We start from the raw sequence: 27,291 nt of genomic DNA on the forward strand, positions 1-27,291 counted from the left end.
ACTATTATACTACCAAAATGCTATTGTACTGGCTATTAAAACCAATGGTCAGAGCTGCTTTGTAGTGCTAACGGTTACAGCGCATGGGAATAGTAACTGCTCAGTAAGCTATAATTGCTTTTAACAAGTACTTTGAAATGTAGCTTTAGGTAATTAATTAATTTTTATGTAGCTATTAGTCTACTAAGCGAAAGCGAACCGAAGCGGTGGTGGCGTAATGGTTAAGACGCCCGCCGGTGGATCGAAAGGTCCCAAGTTCGAATCCTACTCCCACATGAATTTATATAAGAATGAATGGAATAACTCATGTATAGTAGTTTTCATTGACCACCACTTGATTCCGGTGAAGGAAAACATCGTGAGGAAACCCGCGCACTGCGGGTACTAAATACACTAAATATTTCAATTTAGATTCGTCTGTGAATTTACAACCTGCTACCTGCCTGACGTCAAAACTCTTCGGGAATTATTTATTATAACCCTATAATCACCTTGTAAGATAGAATATAGATCGGTCCTATTCTAGGGCGGAAACTACACTAGTTGTACTTGATTCACTACAATCAGTACTGTACTTAATCTCCCCAATATCTATCCCAACAAAAGTAACTAAAAATAATAAAAAACGACCTAACTCGGTGTCCTAGATGAGCGACAAATACGGTAATACAACGCTGTGTGGCGCGATGCCTTAATATGAAATTCACTTGAAACTAGCACATTCAAAAATTTTAAACTGTTAAACAATACTTTTAGCATTAACACCTTTTGTACTTTCACGAATTTTGTGCAATAAAGTTTAAATAAATAATAAAGATATCTTTATTACTTTTTATCTGACTTGATTTAATGTTACGTACCGTATTGTAGCTGTCTCTAAATGTACAGATTTCAATGATCGAGCGAACTAGCGACGGAAAACTTCTTAAAAGTTAATAGACTAACGACAATCGAGTGACAGCCGACGACAAAAAATTTAGAAATTATATAAAAGAAGTATAAAAGAAGTACTTTGTAAAATACAATAATGTTTGGCCCAAGCATGGTGCAGTGTCCTCATAACAAGTGTAATTGATTTATGATATGATTACGTACGTTTTGTACATTTAGCTTTTTATTTATATTTTTTTTGTGTAACAATTTCCAATAATTTTATTGGAAATACAACTTTTATTTTATTTTATTTATTAATTCAAATTTTGACATTTTTAATAATGATATAAATTCGTCCTTCTAATTTTAAATATATGTATAAGACCTATATTTGTTAATTGACGTCCTTGGAGAAAAGGCTGCGGTGAAGTTTGTTGCGCCGCTTCTTCTTCACCTGCGCTTTGGAAGCCGGCAGTATAAGTGATGTAAATCATCCTAAATTGAATAAAGAATAATGAATTTGAGCCAAGCTCAAGCTCCTTGTGGCTTATGATGTATGTTGTCGCAGTGTTATACATGCGCAGCATGTCACCGCTCAACTATGGCTCTCTAATCCAGGAATCGACGTTCCTTCTAATGAAGGCATTAGTTGTAGCATTAGCGTGAAACGGAATACAATTCCTCCATTACCGGCCATTGTTGGGAGATTTGTAAACCTTAGGTTGATGGATGATGAGGGATTTATTTAGAAAGATCCAGCGGTCGAAATATTCTAGATTTAATTTAAGGCACGTGTAATGATAGAACAAAAACTTGTACGTCAGTAATCTTCCGATCATGGATTTAGTAACGGAGTACATCTTGATAGAATTCATTGGAGTGACGTCGAAAAGTCATCAATTTCGACGTCAATAATGTTGAGTTGCACCATCAAATTTCACGTTAATTGGTCTGGCAACTAAGATGAAAGGTGGAGGAGAAAAATTTGCCGAGCAGACTGGGCTCTGATGCCAAGAAAAGCAATAAAGATTCTTGAATGGCCATTTAATTTACAGCATTAACCGACTTACATGGCGGTCCTGCCACTACTGTAATGTAAACGAGACTACACTACAGGTAACTAATTAGATACAGAAAACAAGTTACGTTAAATATACAAGTTTTTTAAAATAAAATCTTGTACAAAATCAGTTAAAACTCTTGTTCAGAATGATTTGTTATTCTTTTCGCCCCGTCACAATCTATGTAACTGCTGAAACCGCTGATATAAAGTTACTTATGACTTAGTTATATGTGGTCGTCCAAATCAAATCGGACCTTATGGCGCCCGGCACTCACGCCATTATTTTATATTCGAACAACGGCAATAAAGACCTAAGTGCCAGCCGCCATAAGGTCCCTTTTGATTGGAACGACCACATGTGTTGTTGATGTTAAACTCCATAATATATCAGGAATTTCGTAGCACGATATCCCCACCCTAAACACAGACCATCTATCAATGCCAAACTCGCGCCATGGCGAATTCTGAAACGTCAAATTGATTGTGCGTCTTGCTTCACAACTGACAGATTTTAGCCGAAAAGTATTTATTTTTTTATTTTGAAGGAAGATATGCATGAGTCGTGCTGTCGATCGATCTGCTGTTTTATACTATTTACAACCTTTTATCCAAATCGTTCAACAATAAATTTCATAAAGGATACTATGGGAAAAAGGAAATGTTCTCCCCACATTTCTATAAAGTTGCTGGCTGCAGATAGAACATATTACATAACTGTGGTACAATACTATAAATCGCAATGAAGTTATTTTAAATTATATTTTACTAGAGATCCGCCCCATCTTCGCATGGGTGCAATATTATGCATGTTATCAAAATCCGTTGCGTAGTTTTAAAGATCTAGATAGAATTTTTACTTTTTATTTCGAGATAAAATAAATGTATGTAATAAATGTATAAAACATATTGTAATTATTAATAATCAGTGAAACTATCAGAATAGGAGTTGGGATCGACAAAATCGATTGACGAAATAAAGAGCAACCTTGACTCTTATCATTCAGTTTAAATGAGGTGAAGTTTGACGTAGTTTTATGGTTAGTTCAACGATTTATCAGTTAAGTACAATCTACAACCAATTTTAAACGAATTATCTCACTAATCTATCTTCTATGAATATGAATTACTATTTATTTTAAACACGAAGCTTGAAAAATCGTCTGGGAAATGTCTGATATTTTTGATGTAGCTATGCATTTTTACTTTTAGCTCAGCTAGAAGCTGTCATTTGAGGATTTTTGATGTGGGACGAAAAAGTGTAACAAGGGAAGTAAGGGAAGATAAACTTGACCAATAGTTCGTGTGTTAAATAGAATTGAAAAAGGAAATATATATTTTTTTTATTTCGTCTTTTTAACGCACATCGGAAATGATAACATAAACCATTTTTGTTTACTAAAAAAAAAAGCTGAACAGTTCATTGTAATTGGTAAATTTATATTCTAATACTATAAATGCGAAAGTTCGTGAGGATGTATGAGTGTGTTTGTAACTCTTTCACGCAAAATCTACCGAACGGATTGTTATGAAATTATTATTGTATGTGCACGGGTAGAATATAACCTGGAATAACACATGGTAATTTTATATCGAAATTTACAAGGAAGCGAAGCCCCGGGGCGCATATGCGCATGTATATATAATAAACATTATGATTATTACAAATGGTAGGGAAAATTAATACAACATTTTTACTAATGAAATTTTCGAAAATGTAAATAATATTGAGTGTGAAAATTCGTCAACATATAAAATTCGTCAACACATACTATACATTTTTTCCGAATTTTAAAGGGTAGTCGTAATCTTGTTGTTAAATGTGCATCTAGATTAATGTCTATATATTTCAAAAATTCCATTCTACTCGGTTAAAAGACTCATTCCGTCAAAGAAGAAGTCATGGAAGGCGCATTAAGGCTCGTTCACATAGAAGCGAGTCCGCGCGATTGCTCGATTTTTACACGTCAGCGCACAGCTTTGTTTCAGTGGAATCGCAGCCTTAGCCGCAAATCTAGAGTAATTTTCGTGCTATACGAGCCACTCTCATGATTGGCTTTTGTATAACTCAACATTCTTAGTAAGGCAAACTGAGAGGTCCCATGTTCGAATCCTATTCGTGTCATATGAGTTTGTATACCAATCGAATTATGCTATTATTTATATTGACGATTACCTCGGTGGCGCAGTGGTAAGGTTCTTGCCACAGAACCGAGAGGTCCCGGGTTCGATCCCCGGTCGGGTAATGATGGAAAATGATCTTTTCCTGATTGGCCCCGGTCTTGGATGTTTATCTATATATGTATTTGTTATAAAATATAGTATCGTTGAGTTAGTATCCCATAACACAAGTCTCGAACTTACTTTGGGGCTAACTCAATCTGTGTGATTTGTCCTAATATATTTATTTATTTATTATTTTTACATCAACCACCATGTACTTTCGGCGACGGAATATATTTCCATGAAGCAAAGGTCAACATAATTGATTCGGTGACCTGCTACTTACCATGTATACGAACATAAGAATAAAATATTGCTATTTTTCAACATTTTAAGATGTTTTTTACGCTGATACCAGCTTCGCGGCTTCACAACCCCGAACACACCAGGGAACATGCAGATATAAGAGAGAGAGTTTAAGTACAAGCCAACAATTATTATTAATTATGAATATAAAGTAAATTCGTAAAGTAATTTCGTGTGTGTTTATTGTTAATTCTATTTGTGATACATTTAAATCAATAATTTGTCCACGTTATATAAAAATATAATTGTGATCAAATAATGTTTTATACGGACTTTGTGGTGCTAACAGAATTTATGTTACCTATTCATTACTTTATTTATAAAATTACTTGAATTAAAAAAAATACTTATTATATAAGGTACATTAAAAATTAAATTAGTTTAATAATTACAAATTAAAATGTCACTAACGACATGATGTATTACTTTTGTAAAACCTAATTGTAATAAAAATGACACATATGTAATGCAGAAAATTCATCGATATGAATATATGATAATTATTATAATGACATGCAAAAAAATGTCACAGAGGAAAGAGAAATATCAAAAGCCGTAGTTTTTCGTCACAAACAAAACACAGAATATAAAAATATCGCTGGCATTACGGTCTGTGCATCATTCATATAAATGATGGCTGAGCTCCGAGAACTCAAAGTGTACGTTACGATGTATTTACTACTGATGTAGTGTTTACATTGACCCGGCCTGGCTGAGCAAAGGCACACAGCACGACGCTACAAGACATAGGTCACAATACTAGCTGTGTTTTTGGGTCCGCTCCTGTGACGATATCGATATAACATGTCAATAAAGAATAATGTAGTTGTTTACCGGTTAAAAAATTTTGAATATTGGTTGTGTAGTTACAAAGACCACCCCTAAACGCGAAGTTACCGAATTTGTCTCTCACCCAGGACACCGGATGAAAGAAACCGATTTATGTGATAAAGAAGTTGACGATGCTGCGTTATTAAACGAAGGTTGGCATATCACTATATAATATAAAACGTAGTTGCCTGCATATATATATATATATAATATGCTAAATAAATGTATGCAAAATTTCAATTACTTAAATTACTAAAAGTAAGTTCGAGACTTGTGTTATGGGATACTAACTCAATGATACTATATTTTATAACAAATACATTATATAGATAAACATCCAAGACTAATTAGAAAAAGATCATTTTCCATCATGACCCGACCGGGGATCGAACCTGGGACCTCTCGGTTCAGAGGCAAGCACGGAGGAGAAGGATATAGGGTAACTTGAATCCCGGAAAAATAAATGTTCCCGTTGGAAATTCATGTCGGATGCCACGGGCAAACGCTAGTACATAATAATTGCGTGTTAAAAACAAATGAATACGGATTAATATGAATACATCTTAACGCAAGTGTCGTACAAATTATTTTCGACGCGGCACTCCAAACTTCCACCCATAAAGGGTCCCAAGGGCTAACGACTTTAACGTTATGGCCCAACTTTCAGGTTACGTCCTCAGTGTTTATGGTACGATATAGTTTGATATGCTATACGAGGTTATTGCTTATTGGGCCTTTCGCTTTTACGAGTAATCTAAATTTACTTTGTCAAAAAGGTATGTTGGTTTTAATACGGTGTTTTTTTTTTTAATTGTATTCTTATTTTACTTTTATTTTTTCCATCGAAAATAACTACTGCGGAAAATCTGAGAGAGATCTCTCACTTTATCTTTTGAAATAAAATTTTGTACAGGCGTTTAGTTTGGGTGATAATACATTTGTGATAAATACGGGAACGGCTCCAGACGTGGGAACTCCTCAACGTTTTATCGCTCGGACATTATTTTTGTCATAATATTGAATGTTATACAATCTTGCTGACAACAATCAAATGTTATGTCAAAAATTACAATTAGGTAATAAGCTTATATATTATGTATTATACCTTCAATTCATTCATCGAATGTATGAACAATTCTAAAAAAGATTATTTTGATTTTCAAATGGAAAGATAATTCTCTCTAGAAAAAAGATCCAATCACTTATCTGAAAGGAAAAAGATTGGAAAACAGAAATAAAACAAACTGTAAAAAACGAAGAATTCAAGGTAGCTTCAACAGTTGAAGATCACCGAAGATCTTGTTTTTTTAGCAAATAAGGGTGAGTTGCACCAATCAACTTTGACGTTGACCCTAACCTGCGCAGATTAAAGTTAACGTCAAATTGGACACATTACCCACTCTAATAAGTATTTAGTTGTTTTTTAGTGATCTTACTTGTATAGGCTTGGGGAATCCCAGTTTTTATGATGTCATTTTCATTGTCACGTATTTCCGGTTAAAATCCGGACTGTTACGCCGTCCGGGTCAGCGTTAAAAATAGGTTTAATTTTAATGGTTATTAAAATTTAAAGATTCGGCTGATTTTACAACTGATGCCTGTCTCACGTCATCTCTGCTTGAGACTGATATTGTTGCCTTGAATCAGCTCTTAACGCTTTCTGTCCCTTAGTTTCCTCTTTCGATATGGAGTGACTTCTCTAAAAACCTATGTAGATTTATAGTGAAGTGTGGTATGTATTAAATGTCAGCTTTTTAAGTCGAGTAGGTGTTTTGTTTGGCAAAAACTTTGAGGGAATGTGAAGATTTTCAGGATAGTTTGACATTTTTTAAAGAATTCATCTTTTCTATACTGAAAATAATCATGATAAGTACTTTAGATTTAATTAGATACGACTACATATTAAAATTTCACTTAACTAAGAAAATATACCAAACGTAGGTAGGTAATGTTATAACGAGAAAAGGTTGAAAGGAACTTCATGCCTTATTTAAATGGATTTGTTAAACATGTCACATATGCTTTTAACTTAATTTTGAAAATAATACCATTATAATTTTCAAACTTAAGTGCTTTCATGAACACTGCCCCGTATAGACAGGTCAATTTTAATATTTTTTCATCACATTATACTTTCAAAACTCGTGTCTCATTTTCAGAAACATAAAAGTGAAATAGCATGCAACTTTCCAACGATCACTATGCGCTAAATAAAGCTTAGAACTGCAGTAATTTGACCCAGTAACTCGGACGTAGCTTTGCAACCGTAGGTCCTGGTGCAAAAAATATGTAGGGCCATCTAAGTTTCATAATCGTTGGTACCGTATGGTTTCGGTGAGTACCGTATGGTGCCGGGGAAAGAATAGAACCGTCCCATGTCTTCCTGTGTCGGTGTCGTAAGAGCCGACTATAGGAAAACGCTAAGTATTTAACTGGCACATCTAACCGAGAATGGCGGTTTTTGACCATTCCAAATAGCTGAAAAGGAAATGGGTTAGTGATGGGCAGCTGCATCACAAAATGGCAAACTTTATGACGACCGTATCTTCTAAAATAAATATAAATCAAATAAAACTTTGACTACATCTGTGGAGGTCTTATTATTAATATTTTATTATTATCATCAACTTTCGAGAGCCCTCTGAACTTGGAGCCCCGGAGCATAGCTCGGTTTAGCCCTCTGCTAGCTACGCCACTGCTCACCGTCTTCGTAATTACGTACAAGTGTAATTGGCGCCACTCGACCACTGCAATAAGGTCATGTAGTAATTTGGGGTTGGAGAAAGTTTAATGGCAATTTTTTATTTATATAACCACTACGTAGTAAAAAACAAAGTCGCTTCCCGCAGTCTGTCTGTTTCTATGTATGCTTAGACCTTTAAAACCACGCAACAGATTTTAATGAGAGTTTTTAAATACTTGAAGAAGGGACGGGCCGTTAGAAAATCTAAATATAAATATATTAGAACAAATCACACAGATTGAGCTAGTGCCAAATTAAGTTCGAGACTTGTGTTATGGGATACTAACTCAACGGTATTATATTTTATAACAAATACATATATAGACAAATATCCAAGACCCGGGCCAATCAGAAAAATATCACTTTCCTCAAGGCCCATCCGACCGGGGTTCGAACCCGGGACCTCTCGGATCAGAGGCAAGCACTTTACCACCGAGGTCGTCTAAAAACTAGTATATCAAATAAATAATTGCATTTAAAAACTAGAAACTTAGGAACTTGCTAACAAAATGTAAAAGCTTTCCATGCAATTTTCCATTCTTTCGGATTAAAACCATACTTCTGTGCAATAATCACTTTAAATTACTGACTTTGCCATATATTCGTTATAACCTTCACTTATCCTACATTTTAAGTGACTGAAAATAGCCTTGAAGTAAAAAGAATCGATATTTGTTTGGGTGGGTTGCACCAGTCTATTTTGAAGTTAACTTTGAATTGCGCGCCGTCGTCGCTTCGTTTAGATAAAATGTCATACTTGGCGTTTTTCCGCGGTTAAAGTTAACGTCTAAGTTGACTGGACCATCATTGAATGCAAGAGTACATTTAAGATATATAGTTAACCAATTACACAATATATCAAAAAATATAACTGCTGTCCTCTAATCAGTTATATAAGTCAAATTTAATAAGATTTCATACAGTACAGATTAAATATACTTGTACTTATTAATTCTTGTGATCACCAAATTATCCAATAAAATAAAATAAATAATTTTGTTGAAAACAAACGTACTTAAAACGTACTAGATGTTGCCCGGGGCTTCGCTCCCGTGGGAATTTTGGGATAAAATATAGCCTATAGCAATCTTGAATAATGTACCTTTCTAATGGTTCAAAAATTCTTTTTGAAATCGGTTCCGTAGTTTCGGAGATTACCCGCCTCAAACATACAAAATCACAAAGTCACAAACGCTTACCTCTTTATAATATTAGTATACATTTTAGCAAAAGTATTAAAAATAAACAAGTTACGAACAATATAAATAGAACTCAAATAATAAACTAAACAAATACGAATCTAAATTTTTATTATGCCAAATTGGATGCAATTTAAACTTTCGTCGGACTCCGAAATAAAGTTGAATTCGTCAAGATGATATAAAGAAAATGAATTGTTCCGTTAATTCTAGAATAAGAGAGCGATGAAGACATCGCTTCAAAAAACAAAGACGTACGAACTTCTTTTGTTTTTTGAAGAAATATCCAGACTTTACAGTGTTTTGTTGAATAAAGGAGTAATATATTGACTTAGTATGCACATATAATGAATAAAGAAGATTATTTAACTAAAATAACATTGAATAAGAAAAGGGAGACCAAGAAAGAGATATATGGACTGTGCGAGGGAGGATAATATAGGATTATTAGGATTATCGATTCATCAGGATATGCTTTACATTAAAACGTTGTCTTGGGACCTCAAGCGATGTGAAAAGTTTCAACTCTGAATTATGTGAAATTTTACAAGTTTTTATTACATACAGACAGTTTTGATTATAGATAACACAAGTTAAATAAGAGCTTGTAAAATATCTTACCTTTGACTAGTGTCAGTATCCCCAAAGGCATTACCAAAATGGCGACCAACAGATCCGTTATCGCCAAAGACATCAAGAAATAATTTGTGACATTCTGCAGCCGCCTCTCCAAGTATATAGCAAGACAGACCAGTACATTTCCAGCGGCTGTACACACAACCAATACCAAAGCTATCAAGGCCCACCAATTGTTTACCACGGGATCTTCCCTCTCTGTCACATTCCCGCTGCCATTTCTCTCGACTATATTATACTCCAATGAGTAGTTGAAGCTCCAGTCATTATCATTTGAATGGAAGAACCCTAATTCATACATTGTTGGGTGTTTTCTTTTTCAACATGTTTTGGGCGTTTCATCTTATCTCGTATATGTGGTATACTGTTCGTGGGAGGTCCATGACTGCTTCTGTTATAGTAATCTGAAAAGAAAGATAATTTTCAATTAATAATGAGCGGGAGATGTATGCAATAGTTAATCTACCATCATGGAATGTATTCCATGATGGTAGATTAACTATTTCCATTTTCTGCAACCCTAAAAATATGTTTAATTTTAGTTTATTGGTGTACCAATAAACTAAAATTAAACATATTTTTTGTAATAATATTTACATTATGTCATTATTTTTAATCCGTGTAGTAAGTTGAATTGAAATGCTAATGGTAAGAAGCCGATTCAGTCTGTTTAGCAAATGGCAAGATCGTTTTTCGCCAGATTCTGCTTTCGTTGCAAATCCCTGGAATTCCTTATAATTTATGACTGTGATTTCCTTGGCTACTTTTTGTCCTGTGATGCTGGGACGTGTGATAAGCTGGGACTTTACAGGAATTCCCCATTTAACTGGTCCCAAACATGAAGAAAACTAATGATGATTAATTTTATAGTAATTCGCTTTTGTGTATAATTTTACTGTACGAACGAAGTAAGTCCCACTAATGTTATAAATGCGAAAGTTTGTGAGGATGAATTTGTATATGTTTGTTATCTTTCACACAAAATGTACTGGGCCGATGTTACGAAATTTGGTACACGGGTAGAAGTTGATGTTAAGAAATTTGGTACAAGGTTTGGTACCTGGAATAAAATATAGGCTTCTTTTTATCCCGAAATTCCTACGAAAACGAAGCCGCGGTGCGAAGCTAGTAGGTACGTAAATCAAGAATAATTTTGGACAATGTGCATTATGTATTAACGATATAAAAAAAATTGTAGGAACCTTTATTACATCTAATATGCTTAATCAATCTTCAATCGTTTTATTCATGACCGTGGGTCGTGGTCATTAAGCTGAATGAAGCACACTTTAACGACTTTCTTCGCAATATTAATTTGGTTCGCCATTACCTTCTCCAATTCATACACTAGATAATAAATTATCGACTAGAGTGCAGGTTTCCTCATGATGATTTCCTTCGCCGAATACAGGTAAACTAATTGGAAGCCAGATTGGGATATAAAATTATGTGGCTTGAGTAGGATTGGATCTATTAAACCACCACCGCTTCCAACATCTACAGTTCATAGAAAATATATTTCACCGAAAAAATATTTAGTTACCTACTTTAACTCAAAATCTAGATAACTTTGAATTAAATTAATTAGCAAATTCAGTCCCGCTTGACACATTAGGTTAGGATAGTAAGAAAATGTTTATAAACCTTAAGTAACTTGAGATATAAAACAAAAATTTTCGGTGAAACATGTTTTCGCTGAATAGTGTTTGAGGTTCCAATGTCTGAGGTTCCACATTCAATCATAAGACGAAAAAAATAAGACCAAAAATAAAATTAATCTAATAAAGAAGTATAATTTCGAAACAAGATAAGGTACCTATTAATTAATGCAAGATTCTTTCGAACTCATTAAAGTTGAGAAGAATTTTTAGAGCTTCAACTTTAACGGCTGATTAAATTTTGCGAAGTTCAGTGTGAGTTTGTACCTACGTGCACTTTTTTTGGTATTTATTAAAAATATAACTCCGAAGGCATCGGTCAGTCCAATAGAAATTTTATTTATTAAAAAAAAATAAATTATTAATTTCAATTGAATTTATCTAATAATACGTATATTTTTTTATTGTGTCATATTATCGAGACCTCCCCAAAAATGCAACAATACATCGTTAAATTTGTATTAATTTTTGATAACCCTATTCTGATTCCTTGAGGATATGAGACGCATTTCAAAACCCATCGAAAATCCTTGTCACAGCCCGCCCTAAACAATTTTTTACAGCATTGTGTGTACGCACCCTAAGGCTCCGTTCCGTAACACGCGACATCTGGCATACTGAAAACTTTGGAACGTAAACCAGCACGTTTCGGGTAAATCGCTGTTACTTTTATTTCTGTTATAGAAAACGTGATTTGTGACTTTTTAAGATTCTTTGTTTCCGTTCAGGGCTGTAACCCCGCGTAACCCGGGGTTAGCTTAAAAAACTTTTCATGAGATTCTCTTTGGATATGCTATTGTTGCCCGTCACCTGCCTAGGTTATATCCCTTATCGGCTCGTGCATTTTGTATACCATTGACAACATATTGACCAAGCTCGGTCCGTCTGATCTCAGCAATCCAGTAGGCTTGTTTATGGTCCTTCGGGGCGTGATTCCGGCTTAGTTTATATGCTTAGGTTAGTATTGGAAAAAAATATTTTTATCGGTTATATATTGAATTCGTATTGTTTCTTTGTTTATTGATTGGGAGAAAGTAATTTGTATTATAGAGTTGTGTATCTTCTTCTTGTTCTTCTCTGAGCTTTTATGTGTTATGTCCTTTTAGTGGGCAGCGACAACTTTGACGTTAAATTTAACGTGCGCAGAGAAACGCAAAGTACCTACGCCATTTTGTACGTCAGCGGCGCGCCGGTTAAAATCAACGTCAAATTTGACGGTGAAACTCACAAGGTAAAAATACCAAGGCTGCTATATTTGGCTCAAAAATAAAGAGTACCTACTTAATGGTTTACTTTAAGAAATAACGAACAATTGAATCTTCACAAAGTTAGTAGCATTTGTAGATTTTGATTGGTTCGTGAGAAAACAAATCAGCTGTGATTTTTAAAGGTAGAATCATTTAAATTTGGTTCCTGGAATTCGAACCGCAAAAAGACCATTAACCAGCCACTGGGGTATCATTAACTTGCTATAAATCTGGAAGTTTGTCATGGAGTAGTACCAGAGCCAAAGCTGTTTATAATGCTTATTTATTGCGTTTTATAATCGATTTATCAGCGAGCAATGTAATGAAATTTATTAAATATCTAACTGATTGACCGTGTACCTAACACTTCGCACAAAGACGAGAATTATGGCTGGTGACGAAAACGAAGCCGCCGACAATATGATGGATAAGAACTGGAATAGTTACGCAACGGACAATGTTGGATGGCAATATATAGCGAAGGCCTTTGCCCAGTAGCGGGACACAAAAGTGTAATAAAAAATTATTTAATTAACCTAAATTTGATTAATTATTTTATCCTGGTAACGAAGAAACGGCAATCGTGCTATAAGTATTTTGAAAAATTAATTCTTTTCTAAATAAGATTCTATTGATATTGAACAAAATGTGATTACCACAAAGCTTTGTCTCTACGATGTCATCTATGTTTCAGAATATAATTTAAAGCGAGTTGTGGAAATAAGGGTGTTTATTGTTAATGGCTTTATAAAGCTTTGATTTGTTCGCTTCAAGATTTATAAATAAGCAGGTCATTAACTAAAGGTTCCACACATTAATGGGTTCGATAAAAGAAGACCATCTTGTGAGTTGGCAACAAAAACTTTACCAATTACTTTACCGTTAATTACGAGGTAGGGTAATTCATTTAGGAATAAAGGACTGTTCCGTGAGAAATTCACTATGACGTAGCCGCGAGTAAGACATCATCAGCCTACCCTTATCCCACTTTATATGGGCTCAGAACAGCATGTCAGACTTCTCCACTTCTCCCTGTCTGATGTTAACCGACGTGTTACATTCTAGCTAAGCCATATCCAGCCGAACGCACTCCATTTATCTTTTATTCGGCTTTCCTTTATTTCCCATTCAATTCCTGTACTCTTCTTTCACTGTTGTTCTTCTCCTTACTCATAATTAGGTTTCTAAATTTTTTGTGATTTAAGCCTCGAATTTAAGTCATTGTTATAATATAAATTTTCACCAAAATCTCATACTTGCGGGAATTCATTGACGTATAACTTGAACCATCTTCTTCTCGGCGTGTCGAAGCCATTTCCAACGATATAAACCGTTCTTAGTTAATTTTTAAAATTAAATTTAGTTCTATGTGTTCTATAATTAACGCTAATAATGATAACTAATTATCTATAATTAAACTTGGACAAGTATGAAAACGGGCTTATAATAACTCGATGAGTCGACGCCCGCACTTCGAAAAGTTGCTATTTCGATAACTTCGGCAAGTCGTAGGGAAGTTATTGAGTAATATTAAGTAAAAGCAATGTTTATATTCGCCATGTTTGGATAGTTTGATTGAATGTGGGTAGTTAACTTTGTGTATAGTAAGTAGTCAAGAGCAGGGCTCGAAGACGAGGCTTTTTTTTCCTGGTTTGAAAAAGGTTTAACAAATTTGGTTGTAGTTCCGCCCTGAACTTCGCCCTTCCGGAACGCTCTTGTGAGCGTTAACGTCTCTAAGATTAACCAGGTTAATTCCACTCGCACCTATTTCTTGTTCTTTTATTCAGGGTCGTTTGGCTTGGTGGGAAACCAGCACTAGAATCATTTTGGGCTTAACCGGTAATTGGAATAAAATCGAAATGAAAATGTTCTTTATTAGCCGAAAAATGAAAGCCCGTAATGAAAACTCTCTATAGAAAATGTATGGAGATTTGTGTGAAAAGGTTTCAAAAATTCAATTTGATCAAGAGAATGCACATATGTAGGTAGAGATTCATACATAGTAACTTGCACTCCGTTATAAATTCCATTCAGTTCTGGGACTTCCATACTACCTACTTTTTTAATTGGTTTAATGGCAAGAGGATTTGGGTTCGAGTCGGTCGCGTCAAAAGTAATGTCAGCCGTCAATATAAAACAATTAATCCAATGGACTCAATACTTTTTTGTAATGCATTAAAATACCTTGATATTTTGAAGTAATTTAAAAGAGAAAGGAAAAATACCTCAGAAGGGCATTATTTTATGGATAAATTAATTTATCAAACATTTAAAAACCGATTATTAAACATTATTTAGAGGACAGAAATTCTTATAAAGACAAAATATGCTCTGAAAAATTTTAAGAGCTATTTAAAAAATATTGATAGTGTCCAATTTTCCAAATTTTTTTTTTTTTTAATTTCATAAAAATTCAAATTTTCAGGTTTGCGTTCGCGTGTGTTGTTTTTCAGATTTCGTTTTGGACTACTTCATTTGGAACATTCCTGTATAGTTTCAATCGCCCTGAACGCGGGAAAATGCTAGCGAGATATTAATCTACACTACGTATTGTACATTAATTTGAGGACAATATGTTATGTCGCTCGTGTCAATAATGTAGGTTAATTAAGATTCTAATAAAGCGAAAAGGTATTTGTATAGATTAGATTTGCTTAGAGCTATCATTTGACGATCCATACTTTCATATATAAAGAGGAAAGATTTGTATTTTTGTTTGTAATAAATTCTACTGGGTTGTTTTTGATGAAATTTGGCACAAGAATAAGATAGGGTACTTTTTTGTCAGCTATACCGAAACGGGTTGCTAGTACTTATTTATATTATAAGAATAATATAGAAACAACAACATCCAAATATTAAGAAGTAAAATATAATATTAAAATTATTATATATATATATATATATATATATATATATATATATATATATATATATATATATATATATATATATATATATATATATATATATATATATATATATATATATATATATATATATATATATATATATATATATAATATTATATATTGACAAATAACGTGGTTTATTAGAAAGTGAGTTAACGATCCTATATACAGTCCATTACCGAAATTTCCTTTATATCATCGCGTTAGGGATTCCTCTGTGTCGTCCATAACCCAAGGTCAATATTAAAAATATCATTCCATCTTGACTTTATCGGGGATCAGACACGGGATCTCCACAGTAAGCCCTTAGATTTGGGTAAATAAAATTCTATGAACGTTTTCATCAAAATCAAATCATTTATTCAAAAATTATACATCCACAGGCATTTCTTCTCATCTTAATCTAAATTAAATAATGTTTACCAAAGCTACAAACTATTTTAAATGAGGCACACAATTATTTTCACTTGTAAAAATTGCTGAATTGATATTTCATCACAAACATCAAATATGATTAATTAATAAAACCGAGATCGAAATACAAGACCACGTCTCATGAAATGTATTGTTTAATTAATCAATGAGAAATTAGGGATCATTTGTTAAAATATGTGTTCATTTAATATTTAGAGCAGCTATTGTATATGTTAGTAATGTAATCAGCATTATTAATTTTGTACTAACTACTACCGCTAGTATTATAAAAGCGAACGATACTTGCAAAGTATTTATATTAAATTAGATGTTGCCCGAGGCTTCGCTCCCGTGGGAATTTTGAGATAAAATATATATATAAATAAATATATAATAGGACAAATCACACAGATTGAGCGAGCCCCAAAGTAAGTTCGAGACTTGTGTTATGGGATACTAACTGAACGATACTATATTTTATAACAAATACATATCTATATATGTATTTCTATATAAACATCCAAGACCCGGATCAATCAGAAAAAGATCATTTCCATCATGACCCGACCGGGGATCGAACCCAGGACCTCTCGGTTCAGTGGCAACAACTTTACCACTGCGCCACCGAGGTCGTCATGAAAGCAAAATCTATTGGTCAATGAAATGTATTTACTTCGATAATTAAATGTACCTATATGTTATACTTTCGATGGCAAATGTACAAACGCGGAGATATTGTATTTCGGTATTAGTTTACCTACTGGTTCATTTTATTGATCTTTAGAACATAGTACTAAATTTCCATTTTAATTAGGGTAATTTTTATTCAAATATACTTGAGAGAAAGGCCATTCATTTTCTGCTACGTAGCTAAACTTATTGTTTCACAAACAGGACAGTTTTCATCTCAAGACTTTACAGAAATAATTGTATGAATTACTAGATCTTGTCAGGGCTTCGCTCCCGTCGGAGTTTTGTGATAAAATGTAACCTATAGCAATCTTATATAATGTAAGGTACATTATTCAAGATTGAATTCTAATGATGTAAGAATTTTTGAAATCGGTTCAGTAGATTGAGAGATTACCCGCCATTATCATCACTATTATATAATAATAGTGATAGAACAATCATATCATTATTATTATATAATAAGAGTATATATTTACTTAGCAGGCATTACTTAGTACATTACTTATGTTTTTAATTCATAATAATGTTAAAATTTTTGTAAATAAATGGCGCGATAATTTTGATAAATATCCTATTTAATTGAAACCGGACTAAATATTAAGAATGACTTTGCCCAGAAGTGGGACACATTCGTAATAAATAATATTATAAATATGAAAATGTGTTTGTTTGTCCTCATTTTACGTCAAAAGAAAGTATCGGATTAAGGTGAAAATTGTGTCTGTTCAGCTTTTGCAGAGAAATTCACACGGGCCAAGTCGCGGACAAAAGGTAGTAAAACTTATGGCTATGTTAAAAGTTATTAGTTTAAGACATAGTTACTTTTTACAAACTCACAATTTTTTTTTTTATTACAAGACTAGTCTGTTATTTATTTGGTGTCTGTGGCAAGGTGGTGTGTGGTTCGTTTATTTGATAAACGAATTATCTATCTATCTATCTAAAATATGTGAGATGTGTGTAACATGTCTTCAATCAATAGCCAAATTCTTGAATGCAAATCTGACACCAATGTTAGCAATGATGAAGATCAAGATAACATACAAAATGAATCGCAATGTGTAAACGGACTTTGAAACAACAGGTGTAGGTACCTGTGTAGTGTTCCCGTGAAATGAATGGCCGACTCGCTCCTTAAATTATCTCCAAAGAATACCTAATTATTTGCCGTAGCCGATGATAATACGAATTGTTTCAGCCTCTATACGCCGCTGATTAATACAAGATAATAATCACTGTCCTTAATGAGTGACAGATAAAAGGTTCTTTGTTGCGGAATTCAGAATATTTTATCGCAATATTTTGCTCTTTTCGTAAAACGTCTATGTACTCAGAAACTCCGGGATACGATTCCCCCGTTTTATCAGTTTGAGGACTGAATAATATTATAAGAAATGACGTCCACAAATATTGTTGTTGTTGATTTGAAACGGCGCGCCGCTGATGTTTACACAAAATGGCGTACTATGCGTTTTTCTGAGCACGTTAAAGTTAACGTCAAAGTTAACGGTGCAACCCACCCTTACAGGTAGTGTGTATTTAGAGCTATATGTATTATTATTTATCAAGTTTACGATTTTAAGTACTCTCTGGGTACTGTTTAACTATATTTTTAAGTATTTGACAGGTAACGCCTTAATTCAAAAGTACTCTTAAGTATTGGAGTGGTACTATTTTAAGGCGGAACCGCACGCCACATCTACTATTATGTATGTGTTAATTAATCAAAAGAATCTCATTATATCCCCGAAAAGGCCTCGTTCAAAAAACGCTCATTCCAAATCTCCTAATTATCATGAGTACGTGCAGTCAACAGCACACCACTCTACCCAAATTCAGTGCAAACTCGCCGCTATTACCGCGCCATAGTGGATTATGCAGGCTGTTGCTGTTGACTGTACATGCAAAAGGCAAATTGTGATTACCATACCAAAAGGGAACCAGCCAAACGCGGATCTAAAATAGTGATGTAAGCTTGCATTTTGCCCTATTTAGCCCAGAACAAATAGATGTTGAAATATTTATATTTCAACAGCTATTTGTTCTAGGCTACTGAGTTTTGCATTTATATGGTTGAAAATTGTTTACTTCTTCCTCCCTACCTTATCTCTTTATCAGCCGTGATCGTACTGGGTTGTCTGAGCGTCCCGTCGAGCCCGTCCCAAAAGGCTAAAAGTTGTATTTGTAAAAACAGAAATCATCCATTAGCCAAAGGTTTCGCTTTTGTATTCCATTTAGTTTATCTTTAGCAATTTGCTGCCAACCACAGATTTATTTTGCGCGTTCTACGTTGTAATTTACGATTTTAGGAACTCAAGTTAGAAAAATCCACGACCATCTATCTACCACTAAAGCTATCATCTTTCAAATTTCCTGTCGCCTCCATGTATGTCTGTTGCCTGATATCTCATTAAAATATTATTCCTATTGTATTTCATAATATTATTATATTGCTCTATCAGTAATTCACAGAGTTATAGCCAGTCCTTTGAGGCCTGCATGGGGCAAAGGTCATGCATATTATCTATAAATTATTTACAATCTTGCACCAATTTGTTAGAGTAATGTAATGAAAATAGACCTTTGAGCGTACTCCGTGTTAATTGAAACGCTCCCATCACTATGTACAGTTAACAACATCACTTCGAGATACCCTACAAAGACTGCCATGACAAAGACCCGTCTTTGGCGACTTGTCATAACAGTTAACTCGCCATTGAAAAAGTTTTTGTCACGACTTTAGGCGCTATTTTGTTAACAAATTCTGAAGTTTATAATTGTATGAAATGCACTGATTATTATTTTAGCATAAAGCAACAGAAATTTAAATTAGCCTGTAAATTCTAGTACTCTCTTTAGGAGTAAATCATTGATGTTACTCAGTCAATGGAGTAATGTTTTTATTATGGCATATACAAAGGAACTAATAACGACGAATGGATTATAGTCGACTTGCCATAACAGTCTATTTTCGTCAAAAAATGTATGGTGTAAGTATCACAATATCAAAAATATTTTTATTGACGAAGCGTTTTTTTTAATGTTATATTTATGTCAATGAAATATATTGAGTTTCTTTAATTAGTATGGTTATAGTATAGTTACTAAATCAAAATAGTTTTTAAATAACTGTGGTAAACTGCCATCGGCTTGTATAATGTGACGAAATGACTTTATGGCCAATCAGCACATAACCCAGAAGACCTCTGTGTGGCGGTAATAGGAGCGGATTTGCAATAAGCAGTGCAGGTCGAAATGTCGCTCGCTTGTACACCGCTGCTAATCACGAAGGAAGTGTAAATAGCTATTTTGCATTGCACAAAGCCAGGCTCAAAATATTCTTGGCTCATGGCTACATGGATGAGAGAATATATTAACAGTGCTAATCGGTGATACGGCTCAGGGAAAATTGTTGAAGATTGATTGATGAAGATTTGAAAGACATGTTGTATTAAACTTTATCTTAAAAATATTTTCGGTCAATTAAGAGCAAGTTTAATTGATGACATTGAGAATCCCACTGTAAATTACATAGCGTACGGTATTAAGAAGATGTCCAGATTTGGTCATGGTGACATTAAAAGCACTTTTAATGTCACCATATGTACACATTACATAGAGTATGGTATTAAGAATGTGTCCAGATAAATGGTCATATTTATATTAGTGTTAGAATCGATTGAACGAGCTAATTCGCTGTGAACGTTTGTCCTATTATGTTGCTGTTGCGTGCACGCCAATTTAGTCATTAAGCTATGTACTGTACTTCTGGATTCTTCTTTTTTGTTCGATCTATGGTTTGTCCACGTCAGGTGGTTCCATGGTCCAAACTTTTGGCGGATTTGGCTCGATTTTTATTTGGACACCGCGCAGTGGATGGATATGCAGCCATGTGAGACATAAGAGTAGGTATAGTATACTCGCAAATGTTCATAGAAAGAATCTGAAATTGGAATAGTAGCTAACAGTGCGCTTCAAAAGGAATTTGTATCAAACAACCTACGATCTGATGCTATATTTGTTTAAGTATTTCGAGATAAATGTAGTATACAAAGTAGATAAATGTAGTATGTAATAAGATAATTTATTTGATTTACATAACTTCCGTAATTACAGGGTTCAAACCTAATGCGATAGTGCAGTCATTAATTGCCATAAGATTAATAAAACAATTACCCCAATAGTCTAATCAGCAATCAAGAACACAAAATACTGAACATCCGAAAAGGAACTTTATTGTCCTTAAGGATATTATTGAAATCTATGCGGATAAGGGCACAGGATACTTCTAACGTAGTAATTAATGTTCCAAGACTTATAAGTGGAAGTCAGTATGAGCGCACTGTAAACGTAATACCATGTCGGCTACATTGAAGAGAGGGGCTATGAAAAGATTTTCGAAGCGACGTCTTATTGAAAGCGAGCGAACAAAACCGTCTGAGTTTGAGTTACATATATATATATATATATAGTTGCGGAGATTATTACAGATAGATTTATTAATAAAATTATTTATATTTAAAGAATAATAAATTGACATAATTTAGTGCTAGCCTTATACGTGACTAACTTCGGGACATTTTCTTATTTATCGTCGTAGATTAAATTTTATTATTCAAACGTCGGTGGCGTGCAGTTTAAAATTAACGTCAAAGTTGGTGCAACTCACCTGTAATAATATTTTGTTTTCGGCAAATATTTACTTGTTACACTTCCGGTTTCCATTAGTGTTGATTGGATTTCATTGAGAATGCTAAAATGTTTGGGAATCGTGCCGAATGTTGAGGAAATGTCTCGATATATTTTAATATCATATTCAATTTGTCATATTTTCAAATTGTCTCTATGATCAAAATTTTTTTGGTAAATCGTTGCAAAGTAGAAACTTACTGGATTTATTTGTGAGGTAAATTTCTGATAATTAAAAAGGAGAAAGTAGTTTGATTCAGCCAAAAAAACAACTAATTTATATTTTTACTAGCTTTTGCCAAAAAGTTATAATTCCTAAAAGTATTTACAATAACTAGAATACCTTTACAACCAAATGTTTTAACTATCAATCAACTTTTGTTATGCTATTAATATCTCACTAAACAATGTTTTTTATTGATTAAAATTATACGTGATTCTTCAGTGACGTAAAAAGTTCGGGGACAGGTATCAAGGTCGTCGAGCGGTGCTACTGTCAGTTTTACCCGGTGTCCTAGGTAAACAGTAAATGCTGCAGTGTAGCGAAATGTAGGTAGATGACATGTTTGCCAAACACACCACAAAAGCGAGTGAGCAATCACTCGCTTTTGTGTTGGTCACAAGTAAAGAAACCTAACCGACCGATTTTGTAAAAAACAACTTATAGGTAACCGAGTTATGAGAAAGATACACCAAAAAATAATCTTATGCGAAAGTGCTGTTATGCCAAAGGATAAATATAATTATGCAAAGAGAATTATAAACGCGACCGTGCGATGTGCTGAAGAATAAATAGAACAATGGACCACATGCATACTTATGGGTAAGAAAGATGCCGGGAAATAAGCAGTATAATAAATATGAATAGTTAGGTTTTTGTTGCTGTTATCATTCATAAACGTACAGCAGCGTATGGCGCTGAGCAGCGCTCCGTCGCTCATCTAGTACCCTGGGTAAAAGCTTATTTGAATCGCAAAATATTTGAATATTGACCTTTCGTGGCTGTATTGAACTTTCATAAAATGTTCTCCTTGTATTTGTACTTTATTTTTAGATCACTTTTATATTGACGTCACTATTTATAGTAAAACTCTAGCGTCTGTAACGTCAATTTATGATCTCGAAAAGTTCCAGAGTTTTTTTAATATATGTATGTACCAAAAACATTTTTTAAATTAAATATTGTATTTATTAAACAAGTATGTTATGGACCGAATGATTAATTGGACGCTATCAAAAAATGCAACTTGAATAATGCCTAAAACGAGAGGACATTGTGCTAATATAATAAAATTGTTATATCCATCATCTTATGGGAAAATTTTGGAATAGGTTTTATCACTATTATTGACTAAAAAACTTAGTGATAGAAACGAATTGCCGTAATCCACGTTTGAATAGTCCCAGATTCGAATCCTACTCAATCAACATGAGTATGTAAGCATACCAGTCTGACTCATGTAAAGGTAGTAGTTTTCTTCTACCACCAGTTGCTTGAAAATTGTCTTCGAACCAACAAGGTGTTTTATTATTTACTAATTCATACAATGAAGCGTTGGTGGTGTAATGGTTAAGACGCCTGTCTGTGGATCGAAAGGATTCAGGTTCGTATCCTACTCGTACCATATGAGTTTGTATACCAATCTGACTCATATATAGTAGTTTTCATAGACCACCACTTGCTTCCGGTGAAGGAAAACATCGTCAGGAAACCTGCACACTGGTGGACAGTTTAGTTCACTAGTGTGTATGCGACTAGGTGTCACTAGATGGCGGCAAGTAGTCATGTCCGATGCCTTTAGGCGACTTGAATAAAATCTGACACCAGTGTTAGCAATAACGATGACTTCATACAATATTACATTAACACCACAGGATCATGTAGAAAATAAAACTTGTTCGATAAAGAAGAAACCTCTGTTAGAATCTTGAGGGAGGAATAAGCAGTACTATATTAAAATCGAAGTAGAACAAAACCAATACAACAGTCAGAATGCAACTGGTAATTAAACTGCCTTCTCTTAAAAGCTCCAAAGAACACTCCACGAGCTTTCCCCGCTAAAGCCTTCCGTTTAAACTTTAATGGAATGTTTTAAGTGTTTTTAACGGTGGAAACTTTAGTGCCTTTCAACAGTTTTTTTTTTTACGTTTGTAAATGACATTGTATTTTGTTCAAAAATAAAAATGTCTGGACAAAGTTGTTACAACAACGTCGGACTCGATTGCGAAGTCGTCTGCAGGGTTCCGTTGCGAAAATATATCTTTTTGTTTCACTTGAGTATTTTATCGGGTAATTAAGCAAAATATTCTCATTTTAAAAGTTCTTTTTTTAGTTTCATCTGTCCAGATGTTTGTTTGTAATGACGACCTCGACATTCGTGGCGCATTGGTTCTGCGGTGCTGACAAATATTTGTCGTAAGGTTTTGGATTGTTTGTGCCCAATCCTCTTTTCCCATCGGACACTATTTCCAATTTAACCTACTTCATCTTGTTCTACGGTGACATTTCACGAGCCTTTGAACGCGGCGTGTAGCGCATTTCATTATTATCAGACATTTTTAATATAACAAACATTTTTTTTATTAACATTGTACCAGTATTTTATTTATTTATAAAATAGGATAATTGAATTGCTTACTTACTGTGTATGGTACAATTTAATAAACACTAATGACAGTCCGCGGCGGAGTTCAAAACTGTTATAAGATCACTGACGATATAAAAAATTGTGGCTAACAGGACATTTTTGTAAAAATTTGTTTAATTTATTATACTTTTCGCTCGATATCGGAAAAGTAAATAGCAATTCCTTTGCTCGTAAAATGTTTATTTAACCCATCGATCGCACAATCGAGACACAATAGATAAACCTTTGTTTGACTGGCGCATTTGCACCGGTTCGTAAGGTAGATGTAATACCGATACGGTATTATCTTTGATTGAAAGGTCCCTGGTTCGAATTCTACTCATACCGAATGAGTTTTTATAACTATCTAAATCATGTTTAGTTTTCATAGACCACCATTTAACTAATGTGAAGGAAAACCTCGTGAGGAAATATAAATATTGTGTGACAGAAGTTGCAGATTAAGTAAGATCTTTTGTATTTAGTAATTAGGTACTTATTGGTAATAGTGGTGGTGGTATATAATGGTTAAGACGCCTGTGGACCGAACGGTCTCAGGTTCAAATATTTGTGCCACATAAGGTTGAATAACAATCTGACTCAATTATTCATAGTTTTCATCGACAAACACTTACTTCTGGTGAAGGAAAACATCGTGAGGAAACCTGCACTTGGTTATTTATTTATTTATAACTTGTGTTGGAAATGATGAACACACGCCATTGGTAATACCAAGAAAGTCGTTATGTTTCATTCCACGTGAAGACCACGACCCTCAGTCAAGAGGGATACGACTATGAAGAAGAATCTATTGGTAGAACGTTTTCTAGAAACTTTGACAAATGACAAACGCTCCAATTATATGGATTCACAGCTACTAACTCTGACAATGATTAAATGGCAATAAGTCACTCTGGACAATGATGAATAACCGTCGGTTACCAGCGACCTTCCGATCCAGTGTCTGACTTAAAAAGGGCTAATATTAATGAACTAAGATGCATTCAACCCGCTGTCAGAACTACAAAAGATGCGGTACTTATAAGACTGTTTTTCGGCGATTTTCTGCGTCGGTGTTCTATTCGCATTTTGATATAAGTAATACGTAGGTACAATCACTTTTCTGTATTTTAAAAAGTAGCAAAGTTCATTTGAAGGAGCTTTTCTTATTTTTGATTCAAATAGTTAAACAGTTGACGACCTCGGTGGCGCAGTGGCAAAGTTCTTGCCACTGAACCAAAAGGTCGATTCGATCCCCGGTCGGGTCATGATGGAAAATGATCTTTTTAAGATTGGCCCGGGTCTTGGATGTTTATCTACATATGTATTTGTTATAAAATATAGTATCGTTGAGTTAGTATCCCATAACACAAGTATCGAACTTACTTTGGGTCTAACTCAATCTGTGTGATTCGTCCTAATATATATACTCGTATATAGTTAAAATCCTGCGGTTCCTTCCTCAGCCGTTGATCGTCAGAGCCCAGCACAGATTTCGCTTAGAATCCCAGTGTCTGCTAGTTGTCAGACCATTGGCACGCATCATCCTTGACCTTTTACTAATTAATATATGTAGGATCATAATGAGCAAAACCATTGTATAGATAGATAAAAAAAGATAAAAACTTTATTTAATTTTGTAGCTAGAGAAACATATAAGTACATCAAAATAAAATTAATACAAGTATATTATTGTATGTACACAATAATCAAGTGCACAGATATACGCATAAGTATTGTGTATGTGTGCTGCGGCAATACAAAATTATCATGGCTCAACGATAATATTGCAGCCACAGTGTGCAGTGCAGTCAAGTAATGTATTAGAAAAAGTTACAACAAACCATGTTGGAAGAATTGGAAGCATATTCTGTTATGTATCACTCCTTTATATAGTAGACTGTATTACATATATTCGCGTCACCATTTGTCTGCCCCGGCAATTAGGCCGTGAATTTATTACTCTGTGTGTGTATGATACAAGCTAGTATAAGAATGTGGGAAAGTATTCGCGTAATAAATTTCTACCGAAATTATTTTGGGTTGTAGCTATATTTTTCCTGGTTTCAGGACATTGTTACGTTCTTAGCGGAAATTAAACGCTTTAATCATATTTATAGTCTGTCCCAGCCTAAATTTGATAGATTTGAAATTTGATAACTATAAATGAAAAAACCACAAAAGCCGCAATATCATTCCCAAAAAGGATGGACTTCAGGCAAGTGTTGTACAAGTAAAATTATAAAGAATATTTCATTGATTCAATGAAGTACGATAGTCACAGTGGTGGTGTAATGGTTAGGATGCCCGCCTGTGGATCGAAAGGTCTCAGGTTCGTATCCTACTGCTGCCATATGAGTTTGTATATCTGCTCATCTGCTCAACAATCTGCTCATATAGGTATAATAGTTTTCATAGATCACCACTTGCTACCGGTGAAGGAAAACATCGTGAGGAAACCTGCACACTGGTGGACAGTTTAGTTTATTAGTGTGTATGCGACTAACTGCCAATAGGTAGCGGTAAGTAGTCGTAAAAGTAATGTCAGATGCCTTTAGGCGACTTGAATAAAATCTAACACCAGTGTCAGCAATAACACACTCGATGTGATGATGACTGGTTCAATTCCGCGTACCTACAACATGCAATTTCTCTTGACAGAGCCAAGATATTTCGATTTAAAAAAGTAATATAATCTGGAATAACACATTTAACTTAAATAACATTTAAGTACATCCTTTTCTACTAACGGTATAAAATATCAGAGGCTATGTTAGTATAATAATAAAATTTCGCATTTGCCTAATAGAATTTGGTGAGTTGAAAGGATTAGTTGGCGCCTTAATTTATCAACGCTGTACGTTCCAGTTCACTCTAGTTTCGTATAGGTTTAATTTTTTAATTATATTTATTTGTATAGTTGGTTGTAAGTGAAAGCAAATTTCTTACTTACTTGATATGTGGCTTTAAGTTCACGCTGTACATATTTTTTTTTGTAATTTTGAGCTATAAAGTTTTTAAACAAATAAAAATTAACATATAAAACCACATATGTATCAGTTTGCAATAATAAAATTTACATTTTTATGGGTTAGTAAAACACATTTTAAGTATGTTTTGTTAAATGTGTTTGTGTGTAATTGGTATCTACGAAAGTAAGTTTATTTGTTACCTCTTCAC

At 34.0% G+C, this 27,291-nt stretch overlaps 1 protein-coding gene across 3 annotated transcripts in view; it reads right to left on the bottom strand.

Moving 5' to 3' along the window:
• 5-HT2B (5-hydroxytryptamine (serotonin) receptor 2B) overlaps nucleotides 1-27,291 on the bottom strand; it is a 69,600-nt gene that overhangs the window by 32,973 nt on the left and 9,336 nt on the right. For all 3 annotated transcript variants that reach the window (XM_053745666.1, XM_053745665.1, XM_053745667.1), the window contains exon 2: nucleotides 9,857-10,275. In XM_053745666.1, the coding sequence (XP_053601641.1) occupies nucleotides 9,857-10,172 (316 nt within the window). In that variant the 5' untranslated portion in view covers nucleotides 10,173-10,275. The remainder of the gene's footprint in view (nucleotides 1-9,856; nucleotides 10,276-27,291) is intronic.

The sequence above is a fragment of the Plodia interpunctella genome, chromosome 5 (genome assembly GCF_027563975.2).
Source record: "Plodia interpunctella isolate USDA-ARS_2022_Savannah chromosome 5, ilPloInte3.2, whole genome shotgun sequence".
NCBI lineage: Eukaryota > Metazoa > Arthropoda > Insecta > Lepidoptera > Pyralidae > Plodia > Plodia interpunctella.